The sequence below is a fragment of the Aulonocara sp. 'chitande type north' Nkhata Bay genome, linkage group LG2, assembly GCF_057382095.1.
Source record: "Aulonocara sp. 'chitande type north' Nkhata Bay isolate Kocher_YH1m ecotype deep benthic linkage group LG2, A_spYH_male_GT1.1, whole genome shotgun sequence".
Classification (NCBI taxonomy): Eukaryota; Metazoa; Chordata; class Actinopteri; order Cichliformes; family Cichlidae; genus Aulonocara; species Aulonocara sp. 'chitande type north' Nkhata Bay.
Window position 1 is genome coordinate 22,709,060 of NC_141345.1, and position 26,138 is coordinate 22,735,197.

At 41.1% G+C, this 26,138-nt stretch overlaps 1 protein-coding gene across 6 annotated transcripts in view; it reads right to left on the bottom strand.

Moving 5' to 3' along the window:
• LOC147337788 (glutamate receptor 3-like) overlaps positions 1–26,138 on the bottom strand; it is a 98,889-nt gene that overhangs the window by 64,310 nt on the left and 8,441 nt on the right. For all 6 annotated transcript variants that reach the window (XR_015131479.1, XR_015131477.1, XR_015131480.1 and 3 more), the window contains exon 3: positions 9,316–9,555. Coding sequence is in view for 3 of the 6 variants with exons in the window: in XM_086310729.1 (XP_086166855.1) it covers positions 9,316–9,555 (240 nt within the window). In the remaining 3 variants the exon portion in view is untranslated. The remainder of the gene's footprint in view (positions 1–9,315; positions 9,556–26,138) is intronic.

Sequence of the window (26,138 nt, forward strand, 5' to 3'; positions counted from 1 at the left end):
CACACAGTTCAGCAAAATTAAACTGCACCAAACCTTTTATGCATAAAAATAACAACCGAACCTGTGACTTAGCTAAAAAGCTAAAATGTGACGTGTGCTGTACTGACGTTCTGCACGTCACACAAGTAGCATGTCAGCACTGTGAGCGTGTCCTCTGTCAGTGTCACTCTTGTTCCAGTCGGTCTTTTTTGTCACATGTAGTCACCATCTTCTGACGGAGATAACAGACCCACCATGCTCCTAAGAACTATCATTCTTTAAAACAAAACCAACCTGTAAACACAAAATGGACATAGTCAGCATGGCCTAGCCCACCTGTTTGCAGCCTGCTTCTTGAATCCTGAGATTAGTTTTTTGACATTATGAGCTACAGATGACTCTTACTGAGAAAATCAGGACACTGCATGTTTATACAGTAGCCAGTTGTCAAATGCAAGGTAACCACACTGTAGTACAGTGTAAAGGATGCCCTGCTTTATCTTCTGTTATCCTCTAAATGGGGGCATAATTTACAAAATTAACATAATTAAATAAGACATGAAATGACCGATGGAGGCCATAAACTCTTCTGGATAATGTTTATTGAGATCATAAATCATGTGAGCTGTTGGGTTATTTTGGTCTTTAGTTTATTGCAGCCATAGGAGTCACCCCCCTGCTGGCCATTAGACAGAATTTTAGTTTGCTGGTTACTTGGTCATTTTGAGTTGGTGTTTCAAGCTGAAAACCAAAAACTGCTAACCACAGTGAACTATAAAACAAATAACTACATCTTTGCATAATTATGTTACATTTTTCCACAGAGGACAATTTTAAAAAAAATCAAGTTATTTGCTTTCCAAACACACAGAAACAAATTATTGCTTCTATTATGGAAATCACAGACTGACTTGTTTGTTTTAGGTTTAGGTTCAGACTGTTGTCTGGGAGACAGCTGTCTGGGTGATAATGAAAGAGCAAGTAACTTTTGTTTAGGAAGTAAATATATTTGTCTTGGGGACAGCTTGTGTGCAGTTCAGCTTCAAATACTGTAAAGTCTCCATATAATCAATCAGAATAAGCTCGTAGACATTTGCATGTTTCATAACAATCCAGTCCCACTGTGGCTGCGGCAAGCTCTAATCAATACTCTGCACGCACCTTATTGGTCCAGATTAGTTTGCTGAAGTGACTCAGCTGTAGTTGGGGTCATTGAAAATATTGGCAGAGTAAATCAAAAACATGCTCTGGGGATATTTTTAAGACTAAAAGCTGGGATACAGCTTCCACCTGGAAGATTTCTGCTCCGAGAACATTTGACTTCTTTGTACTGTAGTGGGGCTGTGACATTGAGCACTATAGTTTCAACTGTCAGCAGTTAAATGATAACAGTAAATAGCTCTGCGCTCCCTGCTTCAGCTGTGTTGGATCATTTTCCATCTAAATGTATCACATTTAGAATATTGATTGGTAGAGAAGATGATGGAAAGAGACAGCGGGATTTTTTTCATCATGTCATCAATGCCTTGGTGTGGTGATAGATATTGCACGAAATGCTAAAATCTTCTGTCTCATCATGATAGATTTCAAGAGGTGGCGGCTCCAGCTCTTGTGACAAAATCTAGCCGGAAGTGAATATCTTGTGTGAATTTTTCTTCACACGTCAAACATAAAAAGTGCCTTCACACTTTCAGAAGACTCGGTCATATTTAGGGCTGAACGATTATGGAAAATAATCTAATTGCGATTTTTTGCCCCAATATTGCGATTGCGATGCGATATGCGATTATTTTTTAAGGTATTTGTCTTCTGTATTATTAAACAAAGACAAGCAATACATCATATAGTATGGCCAATACTATATTACATTAATTTTAAACTGTTCTTTCCTGGAAGACAGACCTCTGTTATGATGACATGAGGTGATGCATGAATTGATGACTGACATTTTTATTTAACTTCTTCAATCACAACAGTATATTTGAACATACACAATAGTTTATTTTTAGCTTACAAACATCTGAGCATAAAGTGCTGACAAGGAACCCTGGTGTAAACATTAAAATGAAAGTCAGTACAATGTGCAGATTGCAGAAATATACATAAAAAAAATCAGTGGCTTTACCACACTCAGTTTTTCGACATCTGTGAACTACTAGACAGTCATTCAATTAAAAAATAATATTAAATAAATAAAACTAATAAATAAAAAATACACACATCTTACTGATCTCTGCAGTCAGTAACATTACACATAAAGTGCAAACATAATAGCAATTGTATAAACACACACACAAACACGCCTTTAAAGTTTAAAGGCGTGAAATTGGACGGTCTAGTTCTGATTAGCGTCACCGCTGTCTCGGTGGAGTTTAATAAACTCGGCCGTCTGCTTCTTGCTATCTAAAATATAACCAGACACTGGTGTAAATTCTCGACTGTCTCATACTTCTGTTTAATAAGTTTTCTGTTTGACGTTTAGTCAGCTGTGTGAAAACCAAGGAGGAACCCACCCGGGGGATTAATAAAGTTTTATTTTATCTAATCTAATAACTTTAATCTCAGCCAAACCGATTTACTCACGAACAAACAAAACACTGAAAAAAGCCCAACAATAACATTTTTAGGTTGTCTAAGTGACTTATATATTACGTTTAACCCGAGCAGCGAAACTCCGCGGTGATCTGAAAATGATGTGCCGGGAGTTGTGCCGTTCTCGGCCGCATCAGTAACCCTCGAGCTCCCGGCTAGCTGTCGAGCTGGTGGGTAGCAGACGCCTCTGAAAACGTCGAAGCACTTTTGCAAATATGGGATATCTTGATAAACCGAGCAGATATTTGATGTTTACACAACTACTTTCTCGCCTGAAAATATGTTAAAAGTTTATTTTGTGACCCAGAAAGATTAGTATGAGTAATTTTAAAACTTAGTAGCGGCCGCCATTGTTGGAAACTGGAGTTTGGCTGGGCCGCGCTATGAATTCTGGGATATGTGACGTAATCGGTCTACAAATGCGGCCTCAGGAGGATGCAGCCCATGAATTGTATAATATAATCGCAGTATAATCGCAGCCTTTGCGGTTAGAAAATTGCACTTGATCATGTCGCGATATTATCGCAAATGCGATATATCGTTCAGCCCTAGTCATATTTACGTCATCTTTCATAAATGTTTTATTATTATTTATTTATCTTGTTATCCTGTTGTCTCTCCAGACTGACAAAATAAAGTAATGCAAAAAGGTAGCTCAGTGAATTAAACAGTGTTAGAGCAGGATGACACAGCAGAGATGAAAGAAGAATGAACAGGCAACTGTCCTCCTGATGTCTGAACTCCTCTCCCATACAGACTGATCAGTTCCAGCTTTGCAACAGTAACTGGTCACAACGGGCCTGTCAAGCTTTGGATTTATAGGTATACAGTGCATCTTAACTGTTTGTGTGTTCATGTCTTTTCAGACAGAGCTTTAGGACAGGATTATCTGCCCTGATTAAGCTGCAGTTGTTAGCATGGCTGGATAACTAGCCTAAGACACTGTAAAAGGCAGAAGAGTTACAGCTAACACCACCCTAAACAGACCCTTATTTGTGGGCTTGGGGGTTACGTTTAAAAAATCCCATTGATGATTTTCACAGAATTGTATTGACACACCTGGAGTGAATACAAATGAATGCTAACGGAGTTCAGGGGCTATTAAGTAGCAATTATTTTACTAGATCTGGGAAGGATGAACTCGAATAGAGTGACGCTCCTAGTAGCACACGTTCCAGCCGTGTATTCCAGCCGTAACCCTAGCCTTATACCTAACGTCAACCACCACCTTAATCGTGTTAGATAGTTTCTTCCAAAGCGATTTAAATAAAATAAACGTACATGTGTAGATTCATTCCAAATGGTTCTCATGTTTCCTCATTTTTCCCAACTCGTAATATAGGGACGCGTTGGGTGGCCGAAAGCGTAATATACCGACGATTTGTCAAGTAGTGTAAAATGTTACACTTTGGGAGTGAAAACGTGCTGGCTGTTTGCACATTTCCATAATATGATATAAATGAGGTGTGTTTCAATAATTTTACACAGTATAGCATAGGGCTGTTCGATATAACGATAAATATCGGATGACGATATAAAAACGTCTATCTTTCATTTTACGCTATCGTTTGTTTCGTGGTGTCATAAAATAAACTGTTTACGGCAATATTTTTTCATCGTTTTGATGGTCACTGTAGTGGCTATATTAATTTCTTATTCTCTTATATTGAATATAACCACACTACAGACGGACAAGCGACTGTTTTTATGCATTGTCGTTAGCAACAACGACGGTAAAACCATCGCGTATCCGCTTGTTTATTTTCCACATAAACCTTTCACAATAAAGCTCAAGATCCTGTTTACACTTTTCAAAATAAACTGAATCACGTGAAAGAGTATGCAGTGTTTACGGATGAGAAGCAAAAAAGAGCTGCCAGGTGCTAAAAAATAAACCTTAGACTCAAACGTTAGAACAGGCTTTTCCCCGCAGCACGCCGTGTAATAAATACTCACATAGAAAACAGAGGCCGTTTACAGCTTATGTCTAAAAATGTATAGTTTCATGCATCGGTTAAAACACTCGACTCCAGCTACATGACGCTCAGCTGGAAACACTTTACACAAGTCGAGCTGCCCGAGATTCACAGAATTTTCAGAAAATGTAAAATTTTTGTGATTTTATATCGTTATCCGGACAATAGATGTCTTATATCGGGATATGAGATTTTGGTCATATTGCACAGCCCTAGTATAGCATTTTAGCTAATTATACCTGCTTATTTTATGTATAGTAGTTGACTGGCTATAACTTCAAAAGAACAAAAGGCTGCTTTTTCATGACTGATCAACTGGTCTTTATAGATGTTGACATTTGAAATATTTCTGTTGTTGCTGTTTCATGTAATACTAAAGGTTTCCCTGAAATTAAAAAGTCAAAAATAGCAGCAACAACCAACTCACGAAGCTAATGTCAGGCATTAGCGACAGGTAAAATTTTCATTCCAGCCAGCAAAATGTCATCAAGTATGCCTGCTTTTTTTTTTAAAGGGCCAGTTACTTCAAAAGTGCTACGAACACGGCAGCTCTGACATCCACACTGAGCTAACTGAACCTGAAAATCCCAATTTGTTTTCTTTTGTCAAACATGCACCATTTCTTATGACTGCTTACAGTTTGTTCTTCCCATTCATCATTTCTTGACTACTTTGCTGTGCTTAAGGAAAGGTTGCATCTACTAGACAACAACGGTAAGCTCCAAGACGAAGGGACATAAGAGCAAGCTAAAAACATATAAGGAAGAGGTATAGAACGAAGTGAAATAGGAAAGAAGGAGAGACAGAGACTCATAAATCAAGTAGAGGTGAGATTGCTGAATCAGGGTTGATTGTGCCTGGGAGAGACAATAAAGCCTGTAATCATCTGTCTCTGCTGCACAGAACTGGCAATTATCTGCCCATACCTGACCGCCAGAACAGAAAGGGCAAGATCCATCTACCTTCACCCTATCACCCTATAGAGCTCCAGCTTTTAAGGGGAAATTCATGTACTGACGCAAGCTGAAAGCAAAGAAGAAGAAAAAAAGAAACTCCAGGAGTGCTATTGATATTAAGAAGAAGTGTTGCTGGGATAGTCTTTTTTCATGTATGAAATGTAGTGGGTTGAATCAAAGTAGCTGTTTGGATCTTTCATCTCGTTCCATCCACACACATATTAACACACACGCATAATGTATCCTGTCAATATATTACCTCAGATAAGAGGAGAGTAGCCACTCATTAGGCTGGTATAACACTGCCTACGGAGGCTCCATTTGCTTCCAGTGCAGTTCCTTCATCATAACGTCTGCTTTCAAACAGCTGTCTGATATTGGCATTTAGGGTACAAATTTCCCTCCATTTCCCTCCAATACATCTGAGCCCGAAGCATATGGACCATCACTCTCCGGCTGAAAGCACTGCACTGAGGCCTAAAAGCATTTTTTGCCAGTCCAATAACAGAGCCAAATGAATAGTGTGGCTGTAATTAATCTTTTCTATTGACTGAATAAAACCTCTTGGTGGAACTCAGCTATGTAATTTTTTCCCCCCCTCTGTAGCGCTGTGTGTTTTCCATCCCTAATAGAAGAGTTTGGAGAATAATTGCAAAGTTGCTTCCAGTATTATGAATGATCAATGCTTTTATAAAACACAAATTAAAAGGCAAAAAAGGCACTCAAGAAACCAATACATCGAAGCAGGTGCTTTGTAGCAAACATGAGCCTGAAGCAGAGCAGAGGGTCAGCTGTGATTTCTGCTTGTTTGTTCATTTCGCTGCTTGCATACTGCAAAGTCAGAAATCTGTCACAGCCACCTGCATGCAGGGACATAATTTAGACTTTTTAATAATTAATTACAATCCTCAGACAAAAATTTAAAAAGAGAGACCCAGAGCACTGTGACAGATTAAGGTGTTGAACATGCTACTTCTATCCTCCGAAGGAGGACATCTTAAGCTCATTTAATAATAATACTAATAATAATAATAATAATAATAATAATAATAATAATAATAATAATAATAATAAGCAATTATAAAAAAATAATAAATTGATGTGATGCTGACCTATAGTGTCACAATATAATCAGCAAGCCGTCGGCTAAAAGCGACTAACTGCTCACCATACCTCCCACTCACATGAGTCAGCTGTAAGTCAGAGCATGAGAACTACAAGGTTAGTACGTGAGCAGAACTTTAAATAGTTTCCTGAAACCGAGAGATAGATTCAAGTTTGAAAAGTTAAGTAAAAAACTTTGAAATTAAAGTACTCACAATGTAAAGAAACATTGTGAAAGCACAATGTTTCTTTACATTGTGCTTTCAAGGAGCCAGACTTTCCTGTACTGTTTTAAAGGGGTCTTGAACAATAGTACAATAGTTCTTCAGACTTTCTGAAGATCTTTCAGAGTTTTTCTCAGGATACTCTAGGCCTTGTACCCGACCATTTCCAGAGATTTGTTTTAAAGATTTTTTTTAACTGTGACCTATCAGTCCTTCAAACAAAAGAGGCATCTAACGCAAGGGATGAACCTGTGTTTTGTCCAAACATAAAAGAAAACTTGTATCTTTAGAAGAACTGCCAGACCTATAAATACTATCTACACCAGATAAACAATATCTGCAAGTCGTATCCTTTACAAACAGGAAAGAAATCCAGGACCTGACACAGGACTTGAGAAATGCATCTAGGTTGTCACTGGATCCATCTAATGTTCACCTAAGCCTTAAAAATGGTCTCAGTGGAGGGTGGTTGTCAATAAACCATTCCTAAGGGAAGGAAACAGGGATAAAAGACTGACATTTGCCAAATTACACAAGAACTGGACTGAACATCCATGGCAAGAGGTCTGATGAATCCAAATCTGATGTTTTCAGTTAAAATCCCCATCAATATGTATGGAGCAGGTCAGGAGAGAGCTACAACCGTGAGTTTACAGAAATCTGCAAAACATGGTGGAGGCTCCGTCATGCTTTGAAAATGCAGAGAGTTGTCTGTCAGCTCTCTTTTGCTCCAGAGAGGTAAAAAAATCATGCACCCTTGAAGACCATTTCGTCAGTCACTCCTCTTGGTTTAGCCAGCAGTCAGTGTCCATATTGCCAAGGGAGCTGCACTACCTGATAAGCAGAGGTAGAGGTTCTCTGACACATCTGTCTGCTTGATGAGCCAAGTGTCAAAGCCCCCCAAAGTGCTGGATGGAGTGCATCAATAAACGACTTTAATCCCCTCCTGGGGCCAATGTCCTCCCCCTAATAAGGGATCGTCTTACACCACTGGCAGAAAGGAAAGAGGTAAAAGTGACTTGGCAGGGGCTTCAGCACGGGGATGTACTGTACACTGGGAATTGTCTGTACACAGGTAAAAGGCTGTAAATCAAACGCGCCTGCTGTTGCCTTAATTGCAGGACGGAATTGGTGTTTTGTTTCCTCCTCCTCCTTATTTTCCCTCGCTCCTTTGCCCTCTATCGCCCTTTTTCACTCTTTAGTCTATATGTCTGTTTGTTATCACTCTCGTCCTATAACACCGCCTCTGTTTTTATTTTCTCTTTTTTATCTCAGGCTATTTTGCCCACCTCCGCTATGTATCCCACTCTGCCCCAGACGGTCTAACTTGCCAGACAGAAGCGGAAAAGCAGAAGGATGGGGGACGGGCAGTATTGGTTGTGCTGAAGGACGAGTGGGTTGCTAGCATCCGCAGGGAAGATCCAATGAGTGTCCTAGTCAGAGTGACCCTAATTAACCACATATTATCTGCAGGCTGTGTGGAGGATTAAGGCCCTCAGCTCTAGACCCTACAGGCCTGGAGACCCATAGACAGAGACTCTCTGCTAAAGCACACTTCATATTCTGCCTCAAAGCAAGACAGAGAGAGAGGTGGGGGCGTGAGGCAGGACCATGAAAAAATAGAACCAAAGAAAAGCAGAAATCTTGCTGAAGGGAAGACAGGTGGCTTGAAGCACATCTGTGGGTCAGGACCTTTCTATAATGAGCAAATAAACAAGACAAATAAAAAAAAAGTGCAGGAGGAATATGTAGTGACTGTTACTGACACCTTCACAAAGAGGAAGACATAATTTGGCTTTGTCTGTCATATCCCGAACATATCCATTCCCCCCTCTGCCCAGGTGGTGTTTGAATAAATTGAAGTTTTTGTAGGAGGAGGGGATCATTATTCTACGGAGAGATAATGAGCTCATTTTCTCACCTGACATTAAAAATCCCAGAAATGAACACTTGGCTACATTGACAGGTTGTCATATACACGGCGTCAACAAGGCAATGCAATCTGGGAACTACAGAGAACCCTCATTGACACAAACAATAAGCAGCCCCCACAGGCAGGCAGAGACTCTGATTTCTGTAGAAAACATTTTAGTAGCAGCTGTGACATACCTCATTTCAGATGAAAGACGAGCCAATATCAACAACAAGATTAAACAGGAGATTAACTGACACCAAGCAGCCAACTGTTTGAAGAATCCAAAGGTTATAGCTCATAGAGCATGCCGTCTCTTAAAGCATAATAGTTATTACCAGTGTTATGAGCTGCTGGTGAATTTATTTCACATTTACATAACAGCCAAACCACTGTATAAAATAGTGCAGTGTTAACAGTTCAAGCATTTACAGGGCTTTCATGAAGCATTACAGGGTAAATCTATCCCTTACTAACCCTGCTGTTCGTCTGCCATTCTGAGTCACTGCAACATGTTTCCGTGATGTAATTCCGGCTCTAAGTCCCGAGTCGAGGCTCGCGCTGTCACCTACCTCGGTCGGTGTCGTAGAGGTAGACGAACTTCTGCCATTTGTAGTGAGAGAGGAGGCTGAGGACAGCACCCCGGAGGGCAGGTCGCATCTGGATGACAAACTGCACCTCATTATCGGTGGGGTAACTGGGTGTGACAAAGGAGGTGTGCAAAGCGCCGCAGAACGAGGTCAAGGTGTTCATGGACTTCTTGTCGTAGAATCCGAAGATGGCGTACACCCCGCGGGAGAACTGAGAGCAAACTGCAGGGACAGCAAAGTACATGAAGGACACGAGTTAAAAAAAACATGATCATTCTCCGCAAGAACACTTTATTTTGGATACTTGACCCCTCAATAATATCCAATCGAGGGTTCGTATGACTCTAAAGGAAGCTCAGCGCACTTGATAAATTGTTAACAACATAAATAGCTTAAGAGTCAGAATCTTAATGTTGTTGTCTTTGTTTTTTTTTTTTACGATGTAGCTTCAAAAAATACATTGATTTCTCAATTTCTTTCAAATCATTATTAAGCGTTGTTAAACCCAAATTAAAAAAAATTAAATCAAACTTTCTTTGTCTTTTGTGCCAGCATTGTTGAGATTTTAAAAATAAGCAATACAACGTCTGCAACGTTCTCATATCTTATAGAATGAACAATCAAATATATCGACACGGCTAATTCAGAGTAGGTTTGGAGAGAACTCAATAGTGTACCTATTGTGAGTTACAAACTGGGGAACTTGAATTTTCTGAACAGTAAAAGCCGGCCAATAAAAGACCCTCAAAGCCTTTGTGGCTAAAATTATTACACATTATTTTATAAGCTGTTTCGAGTCCTCTGGCTTTAGATTAACCCCTTAATTTTGAAAACAATCTAGAAAGGAATCAATATAAAACAATTCCTAGCGTTGCCTCCCCAAAATGCTTTCACATTTCTTGTAAACCTGGTATGCAACCTGTCTTACCACTAGTTCCTCCCTTGAGGTCCTTGCAAGAGTTATTAAAAGCAATTTTTAAGAAAGTAACCTATGACTGTGTGCACACGGAGTGTTTGTTGTGTTTTATATTTGTTCCATCAGTAATGGCAGATGGAGAAAGATTTGGTAGCTCCAGTTTCTCCCGTCAGTACGTCAAAGTATACTTTGATAAGATGCTGAACCCCAAACTGCCCCTGTTCCAGTGATAGGTAAAAGCATTTTTAATTTGAATGCTGATTTGTCTATTTCAAGTCTCACCCTGAAGTAGTGATACAAAAAAGGGGACTTAAAAAAATCTTCCTGTGAATACTTATGTACGGAGGCTGCAGTTGATCTGTATTGAGCCTTTACATGTTTTCCTGTGGCTTAAGGGGTAACGTTCACTAAGTATGGAGACAGCATTCTATCTGAAGGGGAACAGATCCAGTGGTAGTGGTTCAGAAATGCAAGAATTGCAGCATTTCTGTGTGTCTGCGTGGCAGTCAAGTGATAGAAACATCACGCCATTCACTCAAGGTCTCCCGCACCCACTAGGAGCTCCCACCGGTTATCGCTTTGCTCCCTCTTCCACGGTGAACGACTTACTGCAGCATTCACAGCAGCTGTGTGCACCGCTGCTGCCTGTCGTCGCTTCTGTTGCCTCCCACGGAAGAGCTGAAAAAGACAACTCTTTGTGCCTCGAGTGCCAAGTGAATCTAGTTTCATTTTCAGTGACCTTACACACATGTTTGTGTTTCAACAACTCCACACAGTGTTTGCTATTCTCCAATGTGCGCTGCATGATGAGAAGTATTGGGTCACACCTCTTGGTGTTTTCAGGCCCATTTCCACAGTGTATAAAGTGAACGCCAAGCCATGCGGTTTGTCTTTACAAATATTTGTGAAAGAATGGGTCGTTTTAAAGAGGTCACTGAATTCGAGCCATGGATGGGGTGGATCAAGTGATATATCTCAGTCACAAAGTAGGAGACCACATAATGTTACAGAGCTGAGGTGCATAGTGTCCCAAACCTCCTCTGGCATTAACATCAGCACAAAAACCGTACGCCAAGAGCTTGGTAGTATGCGTTTCAATGGCCAGTCAACTCCTGTACAGTAGGTGTGATGTGGCCCAGGATTTTTGTCTCTTAGTGTCACAGTGTTTCAGTTTCATATCTAATGTGAACAGAGTCAAAACAAAAAGACAAAACAGTTTTAAGACGTGCAAATGAGGATCACATTTCAATAGACTGACCCAGAAGGTCAGCTTCTGAGGGAAAAAAACAACCACTTTAACTAGATGCACAAAAAAGACCCTGTTTTATAAGACTGCTATCTAAGGAGACCAAAGGTGGAACTTAAAGAAAATAAACAGTTACACAATCATTTTCACTCCAACATCTCAGTAGCACCAGTAGCATTTTTGATCAGCAACATTTCTTGAGAGACGTTTTGATTTGTTTGTGTATTCATCGCGCACTCTGGCGGGATTGGCGTAAATTGTTAGGCAGGGGCAACTTCCATTCACTCAGAAGCCATTAATGTGTAAACTAATATTTAGAGCTACAGGTGTGTTTTGCTTTCCTACCCTATCATGAATGACTGTTCACTTATTCTGATTGACTCTCAAGCGTTCCCGCTGGGTAATCAAGCATTCTTAACATCCGTAAACACTTTGAATATTCTAGAGGATGATGGGAAGGAAAAGGACGGGGAGGAAAGCTCTAGCCAATCTTATGTAATGGCTATGTTAAAAATTTATTTTTGATTGGCTAATGGACAAAAAAATATAAGTCATATGATGGGGAAACATCAGATATCGCTTTGGCTCTTGCTCACTTCTTTAAATAATCTCTGGTAGTATTCTTTAAACTGAAAACAAAACAGAAATCCATCACCAAAGTGACAGTTGGCATTTTGTGTGTCCATCTTAATCAAGGAGAAGATGCAATCACAAACACAAAATAACTTGTTTTCCTTTTCTTGTGCCCGCAAGGACTCATCTGACTTTGTAAAGAACTGTGCTACAGCATGCACAAACCTTTCTGATGCTCAGAGAACAACAGAACAGCGCTTATGTATTTGACTCTTTAGCACAATTGCTGTGTGAATAAGAGATCTGCTGGGATTTTCCTCATCCTCTTTAATTCTGTTCCCTCCCCTATCTGTCCTGGTACAGACACCTCGTTCAAGGTATAAGCAGTCTCAGTCTCACACACACCACAGGCAGGCACGTGCACGGATGCAGAGGCGCAAGCACGTACGCACACAGCCGCGACGCAGCTCCTTGATAAGTGAATCAACAGATGGACAGCAGTATTGTGGGTAAGTGCTGCTGGGTAAGTGGTGCAATCTCCCACAATGAATGGGAGCCAGTAGGAGTTCCAGCTCTCGTCGAGGCCCACTTTTCTCTGCACTCCCTCTTAATTTGGCCCGGTACTGACACAGAACCTATCCTACGGGACCAGATCTGGCAGCCTCTTTCTCTCTGCTCAGCTGTCCTCTTCTTATTAGGTTGAGCTTGAGCAAGCCTAAGTTTCAATAACATGTATGTCCATGCAATCCCTTCTCGCTCTGCTCACACTGGTCTTTTTTGCTCTCATCTTCTTCCACGGTTTGTCCCCTCACAGAAGTGCAAAGCTCTGTGTTGCGTTGATCCCATGAGGGTAGGTTCTGCTAAAAACTGATATACTGCTTTTTTGGGGGGAGACATGCACCAGTTACGCACACTGCAACAGATCTGCCAGCATCCTCAAACTCCACCCCTTAGATATAATTCACAGTGAACTCTTCTGCTTCAAGAGCTCCACACTCTTTTCCTCAGTCTCTCCGTACTGTCCACCTCCGGAGTCATGTTGCGTTCCAGATACCTCAGAAGTCTGATGTCGGAACAGGATTTGTTTTGGCCTTTAGCATGGTGGAGCCATTATTACTAACAGTACGGGCCAACTAAAGATGGCACCTTAAGGCTTAGAGGTGTCCACAGTGTGTCCTCTCTCCATCCCATCACTACCAGCTGCTCACTACAGTTTTTCCTTCCTACTTTTACCAAGTGGATCCTTATAGGGGTCATTGTTGGGCATTTTCTCTGTACTATTGTGGGGTCTTTATCTTACAATAAAGCACCTTGAGGTGACTGTTGTTGTGATTTAGCACTGTGTAAATAAAATTGAATTGTTCATGTAGCATAGCCTGAAGATGAGCTGCAACCCCTTAAAGGATGATTCTGGAAAAGAAACATCATCTCATCAAAAAATTATCCCTTTTTCCCCCAATTTTTACAATCTGCTGTGAGAAAATAGCAACGAGCAACTTGCTTTTTAACAGAAGGATGAAAAAACAAAGTCGTGTTTGCTCTTATCATCAACAGCAGGGAACTCACAAAAGGGATGAGTAAGTGGGTTTTTTTCTTAAATCAAGGCACCGGCTTTTGTGCGATATTGTAACTTTCTTTTTGTTTTACATTTCGTTGTTGAAAGCGGAACCAATTTCCTACATCGCTACTTTGCCAATAACTTTAATTAATTTAATTTGAATGCATTTTTTAATAATACTAATATTTTAAGAGTGAATAACAAGACAGTGGAGCAGCAGAGCACATACAGCACATTGGGACTTTTGTTTGCAGCAGCCAGAGAGCAATCAGTAGAAACACCGATCAAGCTGGTTCTTTGCAGTGAAAGGGAAATTCATTTGGACAAACTTGTGGGAATCTCTTGCTGTCTCAACACAAAGAACTTGTTGCATCAGTATTTCTTAACCTTCTAGTATCAAGATGCCCCTCGTGTGTGATTCTGAAGAGACAAACTCAAATCCGAGTAGTGTCATACACCTCTCCATACGGCACTTCTCTCCACGTCCTCCACTGTCTAACTCCGCTCTCTTGTCCTCCGTCCTCGCCACCTTATTTGACCTCTTCTTTTGTTGCCTGTGTTTTTTCTTTCGCCCCAGCCATCTGGTCATCCCCCAAAGCACACATCTTCTTCAAGCATGGCAGGATCTCTTTCCACCTGAGCGCCTCCCTCTTTCCACACTCGAATTGTTCCCTCCCCATATTATTGCCCCCAGTCCATCAGTGGACCGAAGATTGGTGTTGGGGAAAGAAAAAAAAAAAAAAACATGGTACAGTCAGGGGACAGGGCTACTGTGGAGAAATGTCCTGCCCTCAGCTTTATGTCTCTGTAATTAAATAAACGTGATAGAAATGTTTTGCTCCGCTTGGAAATAAGCGGCCTGTCTCCAACTCTGAAGAAATAACACATCAGATAATAAGATTCAGTGGTTCTGTGTCACCTTGAGTTTCAATAATACTAATTTACTCAAGAGTCCTCAGACAGCTGTGTGCATGTAGAGTCATTATAGGAGCTTGTATGAGGACTGTGTGGTAAACAAGACTACATAGATAACTCCCTCTCATCTGCTCCCTCTCTTTTCTTCATTCTCCAATCTCATTTGCCCCTCTTTTTTCATTTTTTTCTTCCTCTGCAGCTAACTGTGCCTCCACCCCCCACCCCGTCACCCACCCACTCCCCCTTCCTGCTGCAGGGAACCATGCATCCCATCTCCAGTTCACTGGTCAAACACACACAGTGTGCCGCCCTCATTCCCTTCCATAATCAGGACAGTCGCTAGTGCTACAGGGATGTTACATTTCTGATGCATCACTTGAGATGCCTGGCCTGGAATGCTCGTTCAGAGGGATATGTGGTGTCCTGTAGGCACGCACGGCTAATTCATAAAAAAGAAAAAAGGAAAAAAAACAACCTTTTTTCTCTTTTGTGGCCCACAAGCCAGGGTCTTGCACTGCCTTGGGACGGTGTGCGGTGCAGAGGGTTGCAGCAAAGGGTAAATGTCATTGCTGATTGTATCGTTTTAGCTGTTTTCCATTTTTCCACATTCTCACTTTCTCTCTTTGGCTTCGTTCTTTCTTCTCTCAGCCAGTTGTCCTCCATTTCCTGCCTGTGTCTGGATCTCCTTCTGCCTCTGGTCCCCCCACTCGCACCCCCCACTGTCGCCTGCCTACATCAGGACCAGTCAGTCCTGCTCTGAAAAAGGGATGCTGTCACAGGGAGATAGCTTGTAAGTGCCCTGGGGAATTGCATCGAGTCTTGTCATATAGAGATGTGAAGTGCCTCAAACCGTTAACACAAATGGTAGAGCCGGATTCAAGAACTACTCAACTGCAGTGGTGCTGCGAAACGTTAAAAGGAAGCTGTTACTAGTCCTGCTGAATCAACGTCTCCAATCTATTTAGACTTCACATGATCTGCTGGGCTAAATGACACCAGTGCACACACTGAAAAAAAGAAAGTATGCGGTATAAACACTCACACGCTTCAATACAGCTGTAGTGGGTATTCGAACAGGGCTATATTTTTTACATTACTGATATGTGACTCGTAATGATGTCAAACAATCATGCTGCTGTTTAACAAGGCTCTGTACTGTGTGGTCGAGAGCTGAGTCCTGTGAAAACACAAGCTAAAGAAAATGGCAATACGACTACAGGAAAACAGTAAAAAAACAACAACATGATAATAACACAGAAAACACCAGAGAATACAGAATCAATCAGTATACCTCAGTGATACCGTGCCTTTATAACTTCGGTAAAAGTACCGAAGGAGTTTCTGGCTGCTGAGAAGTGATTCTATGCATAAAGGTATGATCCTTTTGCACAAAACTGTGGTAGTAATTTGCATATTTTTTAAATGTATATGCAATTTGCAGGGGAGGGGGAAAAAAGGACTTCGAGGCGTTATAAAAGATAGCATGCTGACATTAAGTCAGCATGCTTGCTAATTCTCAAGGATACGCTGAATGTAAAGAGGAACGCTGGGAATCCCCTTTGCTAAATATACCTCCTCTGCCGTGTAGGAAGCAGCTATACATGTGTCCTGAAGCATGTATGTGAGTGTTAGTCTGGTGGAGTGCATGATGGATGATACAGGGATGAAGATCCCAGCCTACGGATACTTTTTCACCCTTACCCTTGAGCCCACCCACCTAGAGATCTGTCTTGAAGACAAGCAAACACACACACATATACATGAAAATCAGTATGGAAAGTATTTTCCTTCACCTTGGTAAAAGACATAATAAATAATGTAAATATACATATTTTTAGTATAATAAATATATATAACAAACTTGAACAAATAACTCCAAAACCACCAATGAACAGTTTCTCTCATGTGGTGCAACAGAGGGCTTTTGAAAAGCACACTAGCTGTTTCATATTGTAAGCATGTGTTACATCATGGTGCTCTTTATTATGTCTGAATAAATGAGTATAAGGTCCCAGTACTGGCCTCTCTGGGTGCAATTCTAGTTTGTATGTTTTGTTCTTTTTTTGTGACATTTGGTTTATTGCTAGTAATGATTTTTGGTGTCTACCACCTGTGAACATGCTAGTCGGTATAACTGGGAAAAATACCTTTCGCTAAAAGAACTTCAGAGATTGTCAATAGAAAATTGTACTTAGTAGTCAGTATAATCTTTTAATAATATAAGTTTGCATATGGTAGTGATAGGATGTGCGATCCTTAATAGTCTGCAAAGGCTTTGTGTGCATTCCAGAGTGCTCTGGCATTCACACCCACATCCTGGGAGCATGGGAGAGGTCGTACCTTGTCTTATTGTTTTATGGTAGGATAAACATAGCTATGTCAAGTTTTAGTCTAAGTGCTTAGATGAACTGTTGGACTTCCAGACCAGCAGGTTTAGGGAAGTCGGTTATGGGGTCACACACTGACTCCATACCTACACCCACACACACACACACACACATATACACATCCACATTCCAATGTAAGGAACAAACACCCACTGATGTATAAAATAAAGACCAGGGTAGTCTCAGAGCTGCGAGTCCCTGAGCCCTCACTCTTGTACGAGAGCTCTGGTGGCTGCCCTTGCTAGCAAGTGAACCTGTGTGTTTCTCCTCTCTGATTCTCAGCTGAAGAAGTGTTTTAGAATACATCTCTTGACAGAGATGTTTATCGTACAGCTCTCAGTTAACAAAATGGTCTCAACGTAACTGATCTCACAGTTTTCAGTTTCAGTTTTCAGTTTTATTTGTCATATGCAAGTTAGCACAGGGTCAACATTGCAATGAAATGTGTTTGACGAGCAGCAGTCACTCAGCAGCATGATACAGTAGAAGAAAATATAATAAAATATAATAAAATAATAAAAAAAATAGAAAAATAGTAAGGAGCAAAATATTAAAGAGACATGGTAAAAGAGAAAAGATGACTAAATATATATGTATCTATAAATATAAATATATGTACACTAGTGATTAAATAAGAAAATATGACGGGAGGGCAGATGGGATATTGCACAGGAATGAGCAGCAGAAAATTACAGTATTGCACTTTTAAATATAAATATCAATAACAATAAAGTGGAGTGACCAGTGCAGATTAAACAGAGTACTTGTGAAGCTGCAGGTAGCTTCTGAGTGCGTCCTGTGGACTGTGTTGTGTGTGTTTAAGTGTTGTGGTTGAGGTGTCGTATGGCTTGGTGGTAAAAACTGTTTTTAAGTCTTGTAGTCCGAGCAGACAGACTCCTATAACGTCTGCCAGAGTCACAGTGCCATTTATGCTACAGGCTGCCATTATTGTTTTGAAAACTGTTTTGAACACTGTCATCACCATATCCCACGGCTTCATCTGAACAAATATTGTTCGGCCAAAGATGCATTATGATAAATTAATTTGAGAGTGATAGGGAGTACTACTGACAATAACTTGTCTCCTGTCTCCCTGTGCTTTCTTTCTTCTTTTCTTGCCACACGACGGCAGACGGCAGCTCCTCTCTGAGCCTGGTTCCACTAGAGGTTCCTTCATGTTAAAAGTGGGTTTTTCCTTCCCACCATGACAAAGTGCTTGTGCTTTGTAAATTGAATTGAAATGAACTGAGATTGAGCTCACATTACAATAAAATGCTGTTCTCAAGCAATCATATTAAACTGTCCAACTGATGCTCCCTGTCGCATTCTTGTGTTGTGTCTCCTGTATAATTATACACAGCGTTTAAGCAACTGTCACAAACTGACTGTCAAACCTAATCGGAATCTGTGTGTTCATGCACTGTTCTGTAAACGGCATTTAAAGATTCATTTTTAACACACTTTCGTCACGTTAAGTTGAACCGAAGTGCGTCGTAAGGCAAATTCCTGACAGAAAATGGCTGTGTGCGTTTTATTGTATCTATAAAGTGTACACCACTGCAAACTGTAAAAACCCTGTGGATTTCCTATTTGTATGACACCTTAATAACAGCCACACACAAAAAGGCAACTGTCCAGTAACCTTAATGTTCAAATAAGCATTTATATCTATCAAAGTGATGTCTGACTGGCTGCCTGCAATCTTGGTTGTGCAACTTCTTAGCAAAGAACGTTTGTATTGTATTACAGCGTTCTCACAGAAGGATGATATCTGACCTAAAAAACAGTAGGTCCGAACAAGACACAGCCAGCTGTTCGGTGTTGTTATCTCAGACACAGGATTAAAATATCAGGAAATGTATCTCAGTTCATTTACATGACTGTTTCAAATATTGGCTAATTTATCTAATTAAATAAAAGTAGTTAAATACGAAAGTGATGGCTTTGATTTCAAGCATTTTTAAATAGGAAAACTAATACTAAAAAATAATAATGTACTAGTACTAATATTAAAAAATAGGACTCTGTGACAACTATATGAAACAGATTATGTTAATATGGTGTTACTGCAACAACCATGCTAAAAAAAAAATCACTCATACATTTAAAATATGAATGATTAATTCTTATTTACTCAAAGTGGTGCTTATCATTTGGGCACAGATAAAGCAGGTATCGGGTTTTCTCCCTGTCAAATAATGTTTTAAAAAGAACTGAGCCAACGTCATTTCTTTTTTTTTTTTTTTTTTTTTTTCTTCTAAATGACATCAGAAACAGCAGTATGCGACATTACGTGATGGCAGAGCTTCAGTTCATCCTTTGTCATTTTTTTTTTTTTTTTTTTTTTTTAATAAATAGGACAGGGGGAATGAATGAGAGAAAGAGGGGGAGAGAAAGAAAGAAAACCAAAGGGGAGAAGAGACGGTGAGAAGCCAACGTCATTTCTAAGTCGAGCTCAGGTCCCGTTTATGGTCTGCATCCGAAGCCTTTGTGCCTTCGTTAATAACGCCTGACACATTAAAGCTTCAACTGCTGCGACTCAGAATGAAACAGTGAGCTGTGAAACTGACCAGGGGACCGGAGTCACTCAGGTTAAATCCGGAGTCCACGCACGTAGCATCACTAAGGTTCATTAACTATTGCTATATTTCCTCGTTTTTCTCTGCAGCCTTTCACCCATCAGCTCCCTCTCCTCTCCACCTGCCATCTTGGTGATATAGTCCTGTACTTGTGAGCATGGCCGGTGAACAAACCTCAAGGGACTCAATGACTCTCAACTCCATCTCCTTCTGACAGATATTTTCTGGTCCTACCATCATGCTTTTCTTTGAACACAGAACAACACACTGGGCTGAGAAGCACCGTGCGGGTCAAACAGACATACACTGCGTACACAGAGGACCTGGCCTGTGCATGCGGTGATGTCTTTATTATTGTGGCGATGCCATCTGCTCATTGTGATGCAGAGTATGGGAGCAGGAGGTTGCACGAGAGTGCTGTTCTTATGTTTAATGCGCTGGACATTTCTAAAGTTCAGATAACATTGTAGTGGCGGAGCTGGACGATTGGACAAGTTGCCGAGCATCTCTGGGAAAATCAGTTTGATAGCACTCAAGCGATACATGCAGAAATCTCACTTTGCCTGGCCCTGTCCACTGCATGTCATTTCCTTGACACATGCAATTAAGGACTATCTGTGGAAGCAGATAACAGAACTAAACCCTTGGCCCTCGCTTCACCTTGACAGCCATGCTCTGAGATACTGGCCCATTACATTGAACAAATAACAATCCCCTCTCTCTCAGGCTTGTGTAGTCTACCATTTGCTGCAATGCAGAGGCAAGAGGAGTGCTACAGGACTTGTCTTATCCTTTCAAAGATGATCGTTCCTTTCACCTTCAGAAGGATGTCACCGCTGTACAGAGCGAGGACAGCTGCTAAATGCTGACCCTTTTGAGGCTGCCGGTGTGCATTTTTAAGGAGGATTCAGCCAAGTGTGAAACATGTAAGGCTTATGATATTCTGTAATTGGATTTCCCAGAAAGCTGGTGACAAAGTCACTAATCCTCCCAATCAGCACTGCGGGACTAAAGCATGCCCTTCCTCGCAAATGAATATGGAGGAAGAGAATGGTGGATGATCGTAGAAGAAGACTGGTGTGGACTGCACTACAGGGATGGAGAGCCGCCAAAGGTGTGCCAGCACTTGACTTTCAACAAGAACGCTGGGGTTTGATTTACATGTGGGACCCTTTTAGAAACTTAAGTAGCTACACGGTGAAATAAACCCGTCCACAACAGTAAACATGCTGGAAAATGTATATCTCCAGACTAGCGGCTGCTAGAATTTGCTTAATTTTGACACTACTGGTTGTAATAAGCTTCTCACACAATCGACCTATAGGGTCATTCTTTGTGGGAGAGCAGTCTCTGATAAAATGGGCAGATTGGCTCTGCTGAATTGCAGGAAACAGCTCACCTAAGGACTGCCTTTAAGAAAAGAAGACATAAGAAAAAACCTCTTAGCTCCATCAAAGAGATTAAAGGAATGGGATAAGAAGATGCCTCTAAATTATTCGACTTGACTACAGGAGAGCTGGGCTTGCCTGAGTAAAGATTTGTGGTGATATTTCAGGTATAGAGTGCTGCACCCAACTGACTTGTTTTGAATTCTATTCACCACAGCGGGAAAAATACCTGGCAGCCATAAACCTCTCCTGTTCCTGCTATCATTTGGATGGATTGTTAAAAAAACAAAAGAAAAATAAGAGTAAACTTCGTGGATATCTGGCAGGCACACATAGTTTTCCATCAGTGTCAAAATGCTCCCTTTCCCCCCTCTGACCTCACGTATACTCCAGTTCCGTCTGTGCCTCACAAACCAGTGTGTGTTTGTCATTTTCTCTTTTCCTCACCTGCAAGACTGAACAGCAAGAAGTCTTGAAAGTCTCATGCTGCTGTTAGAGTGAACACCGTCTGATTTTAATGTTTCTGACTGGTTGTTTCCATCCTTTAGGGGGATTTCGGATGCCTGTTTTTCGTGTACAGTCAGAGTTATATGCACCTGCAAAGCCAAGAGTGTGCTGCCTAGGGAAACTGAGACGGGATGACTATCTGCCAATCTCACGAGGTCTGCTTACCGTGCATGTAAACTAAGCCTTTGCCCCTGGTGACACTAATCAAATTTCATATTGCAATCCATATCCTATGACGGCGGAACAATCCAAGTCGAGCCATGAAGGATTTCCATTGTGAAGCTTGATTACAGAGTACAGAGAATTTTAAAACAGCACCTCTCTGAGCCCATTCTCCCCGAGCCTTTTGTCTTTCAGTGAAGAATAATAGAATAAGTCAATGAGGACAGGAGATGGGACCAGTTGTTTAACCTTGAAGGCATCACTTAAAGACTTCCCTCTCCTTTTCAGCCTTGGTGCCGGCATAGTTAAGTATGTAGAGTCCAACACCACTTTTCATCTTATTAGTGCCCTTCCTGAGATGGTGCTCCGTCCCTGAATGATAAAGCTAGGGGGAAGTAGGGGAGAGGCTGAAATGGAAAACGGAGAGCTATGTAAGGGAATAAGTTGTAATCCCCTTATATTCTGGGGCCTCGGCATGCACACTTTTCTAAAAACCAATTTCCCCACAAATACAAATAAAGATTTTTGGTAAGTGGCTTCACTTGAGATCCACTTCGTATAGCGGGCAAGAAGGTTCTCTTTTCTCATTTGATGAAAAGACCTCCTATTTTTTATTCTCAGTGGACTCGTCATTGTCTGGATGTGCTGGGCACACATACCAATTAAAAGACTTAATAGCAGTCTGATATATTGCCTGATATAGTCGCCATGCTACAATGTAATCAAGTCATAATAAGCCACAGGTATTAAAATATCTCTTTTTATCCCGACAAAGACACTCTGTAATAGATTCATTTTATGAGACTAAGAGACTGGAGAAAGCAAAATACTTTGAGTTCTTCTCAAATTGGATGACAACAGGTGTCCATGCCTGTCACCCAGTGAAAACATCTGGGACATCATTAAAACAAATATTACAACAAACGCAGCCTCGAGCAGCTGAGCATTTGAAATCGTATATCAAGCAAGAATGTAAAAAGACTGTTGTTATTACTGTTACTATTAGCTTATTTTGTCCCTTCTTTTATTTGATCACTGGCTGAATATAGTTATACAGCAGTTCTTTCCACATTATACACACTACACGTCTTCTTATATCTCTACTATCCCCTTATTCCAATGATTGTTGGAACATGGTGGATAGTAGATTGTTTTCCAGTTTGTGTTGTTCTTATATGTATCTTGTCCATGTCCTGGATATGTCAATATCAATAGCTTATTTGTTAATAAAATTATAATAATTATTATAATAATAGAGGGATGTTGCAGAAATGGTAAATATAAAAACATCCAGTGGTTTGCTAATCACCTAAACCCTGTATTTAATTGAAAATACCACAAAGTGAGAATTTCTTCTTTCTAGCTGTCCAGACATGTCACCCAATGACAAGATCTGAGGCTTCATGAAACAAATAGCATAACAAATCAGATCTTGTGCAGTTAAGTGGTTGAAATCATATATCAAGCAAGATAAAACTACAGCAGTCGATCGATGGTGTTGTGATGCAACGCAATTATAAACACGTGCCTGCATAAAGGTTTTATTGTTTCGGTGCTCAAACCGGTGGACCAATAAACCATCTGCTGTGAGAGCGCTCAGGATGCCACGAGCCACAGCTTGTGCTGGCTTTTACTCACACGGAGATCTTAGGATGGTTCAGTAATACTCCGAATGAACAGTCTGAAGCTGGTGAATGAACTCCCTGCATAGATTTAAAAAAAAAGGAAAAACCTGCAGTGCCAAACAACACTGTGCGTCAGACCTAAAGCTCTAACTCGGCCTAACAGTGATGTTCCTCAGCATTAAGTTTGGGTTAGTTTGAAGCAGAAATGACGCTTGCTCTCAATGCATGTTTGGATTCCATCATGAAATCAAATGGAAGCAGTTCAAGAAAGATAATCAGAGGACAGTGTGAAACTAGCAGGAATGCTGAAAGCGCTGCAGTGCTGCCTGAGGAGATTACCTTGAAGGGATACAAGTCAAATTCAAGTCAGGCTTTTTTCTCAGATCACTTTTCGGTCATACCTCCAAAAAGCTGGTTGCACCTTTTTACTGAGATGCTGAGAACCCATTTACTTTTTTGCAATAGCAGCTTTGCAAACAAAGGACAGCCTTGATAGCTGTTTTTGCATGTTGCTCATTTCTGCTTTCTCTCGGTTTTGTTGGCACTTGACTGACTGGCCCAGTGGACCAACTTTTAGTAATGCAGCTGAGCACCAAGATATCAGCATTCACAAAATTACTCTAGGTATAACTAATGTCACAGGTGGCTTGAAACTACAACTAAAAACTCTTTATCATTCTTTTAAATACACAATGATTGATACCACAATTTTCTGACCTAAATTTCATAATAACATTTTATTAAATTCAGAATTTGAGTCCCCATTGCAGGATTTGGTTAACCCCTCGTGCAACAAGAGGCTTCATTAATCCTAAATATTTCATTCACTTACATGGTGTCCTAGGGCAAAAAAGCTTTACTCAGAGACAAACCGCAGAAATTGGGAGTGAAATGTTCACTGACTTTTCACAAACTTTGGCCACATGAGAGCAATTTCCAAACTTAAGCTTCTTTACGCATAAAAGACCCAAAGTCTATCCCCTTACAGCTTAGTGATGGTGCATGTACAGTAGCAGCACTAGCAGCACTACAATGGGCAGAAGGAAAATAGAATGAACAAAGTCCTGAGAAGAAAGCAAAGGCACATAAAGCGAGCCTGATGAGAAATGCGCGCCCATGACACACTGGAGAAATACATGTTATTCAGTCTTACTCTCCATTTCCAGCAGAAATAGAAAGGTGCTATTCGGCATCCACCCTTTAAACATATTGCACATTCCTTTACACAAAGTTAATTTCAAAAGTCCTACTTTTGGCTCCTCTTCAAATCGCCGCCATCGCAGTTCTGCTAGAAAGCGGGTGCGGCTCATCCGCAGAGATGTATAAAATCTCACATATCAGCTGACAGCATATTCCAAACACTCAACTTCAGCGTACAAGTGGGAGCTTCTGTGTCAGCGATTGAGAATCCAGTTCACACCACTTGCATGTGCACAACCCAGCGTGCGCTAACACCGTTGCTGGTCACTTCATCTTTCCATCTACTGTGCCTCTCTCGTCCACTGTTCCCTTCTTTCACAAACATGGCTAATCCACTGAACTCGTTCATGTCCTTTTTCATCACATTCTAACACTGTCAGGGCTGCAAAGGGCACCGGCTTCTGTGAGAAGCTTTCCATTCAGGCCTCTGGAATAGATTCACTCCAAACGGCCTTTTCATTCTGCAGCTGCGATGGATTAGCTCTGTCATGGGTCCAGATGAAGTTTGCTTCCCTGATCTGCAGGCCACACTGCGCCACATAAAGCCACACAACCAGGATTTTTTTTTTATGGAGGGAGGGGGTGGGGTTGAAAAATAACAATTAAGGAATGGCACTGACGGCTACCGAATAGTTGATGGTAGAATGATAGAACACTTCAATATTTCACAGCACAGTTATGCATGGACACACTAACATGGACAGCGGCCTGGGAGCTACCGCCCACAGGTTTTACGTATCCATGTGTGAAATGGCAAGAGCCACACAACAGCACTCTCCGAATTAACTGTTGGAGAGAGAAAGAGAGGAGGGTCATGGTTGAAAGAGCACATCATGTTCACTTAATTCTCACTCATGGGTATAGTGAGCTCTAAGGATGGGAGAATACCAGTAGGAAATATGTAAAGCACAACCACACCGCCGTGCTGCTTTTAAACATTTTTGCCTGATGCGCGTTTTCCCAACACAAGATGGAGAAAATGATGGACAGCCACCTTCATCAGCACCAATCTCTGCTTTATAGTTACCCAGGACAGATTCAAAGAATCGTACCCACGCTTGTTTTGTTATTCATTCTTCTCCTCACAGCGCTTGTGTAGATTTAAACACTCTGAAATAAATCGGTGCTTTTTTTGTAATGGTGGCAGCATTCGATCCAACTAAAGCGATCACAGCCATGCAGATTTTGCTCCTCATCTCCTGCCAGAAGATCTTCTTGTTTGATTGTCATTAGCACTTCCATCACACCAGCTGACCCCCCCCCCCACTCTCTCTCTGACACTGCTAGGGGTTTTGTTCTGCAACTGTTGCCGTAATTGGCTGTAAATCTGCAAAGGTGTTGGTCTGCATTATGTCGTTGACTGTGTAAGATGTGTTTAATATTAACCACATTCACGGCACAGTGAGTGTTACTCGCATTTTTTTCTCTTTTTTCTACCACTGCAAGGAATATGCTAATAATTTTATTTCCTTCTCCTCCTCCTCCTCCTCTCCTTCAGCATGTATGAGTGCTCATCCACTAGTTTCACAAGGTTATGATGCTTCAGTGGCCCAGCGACTGTGAACTGTCACAAGCAATCAGTTATGATGGAGCCCTTGTTTCTGCACAGACATGCCGCTTTGGCAGGGCTCTGCTAGCGACTGCCTCTTTTGAAACAGGCCAGAAACGTGCGGATCAATCTGCTCAGTCGGCAGACGGAGAGCTGGAAGCCCCATCGCACTGTGATCCAATATTTACTCATTGGGAGAG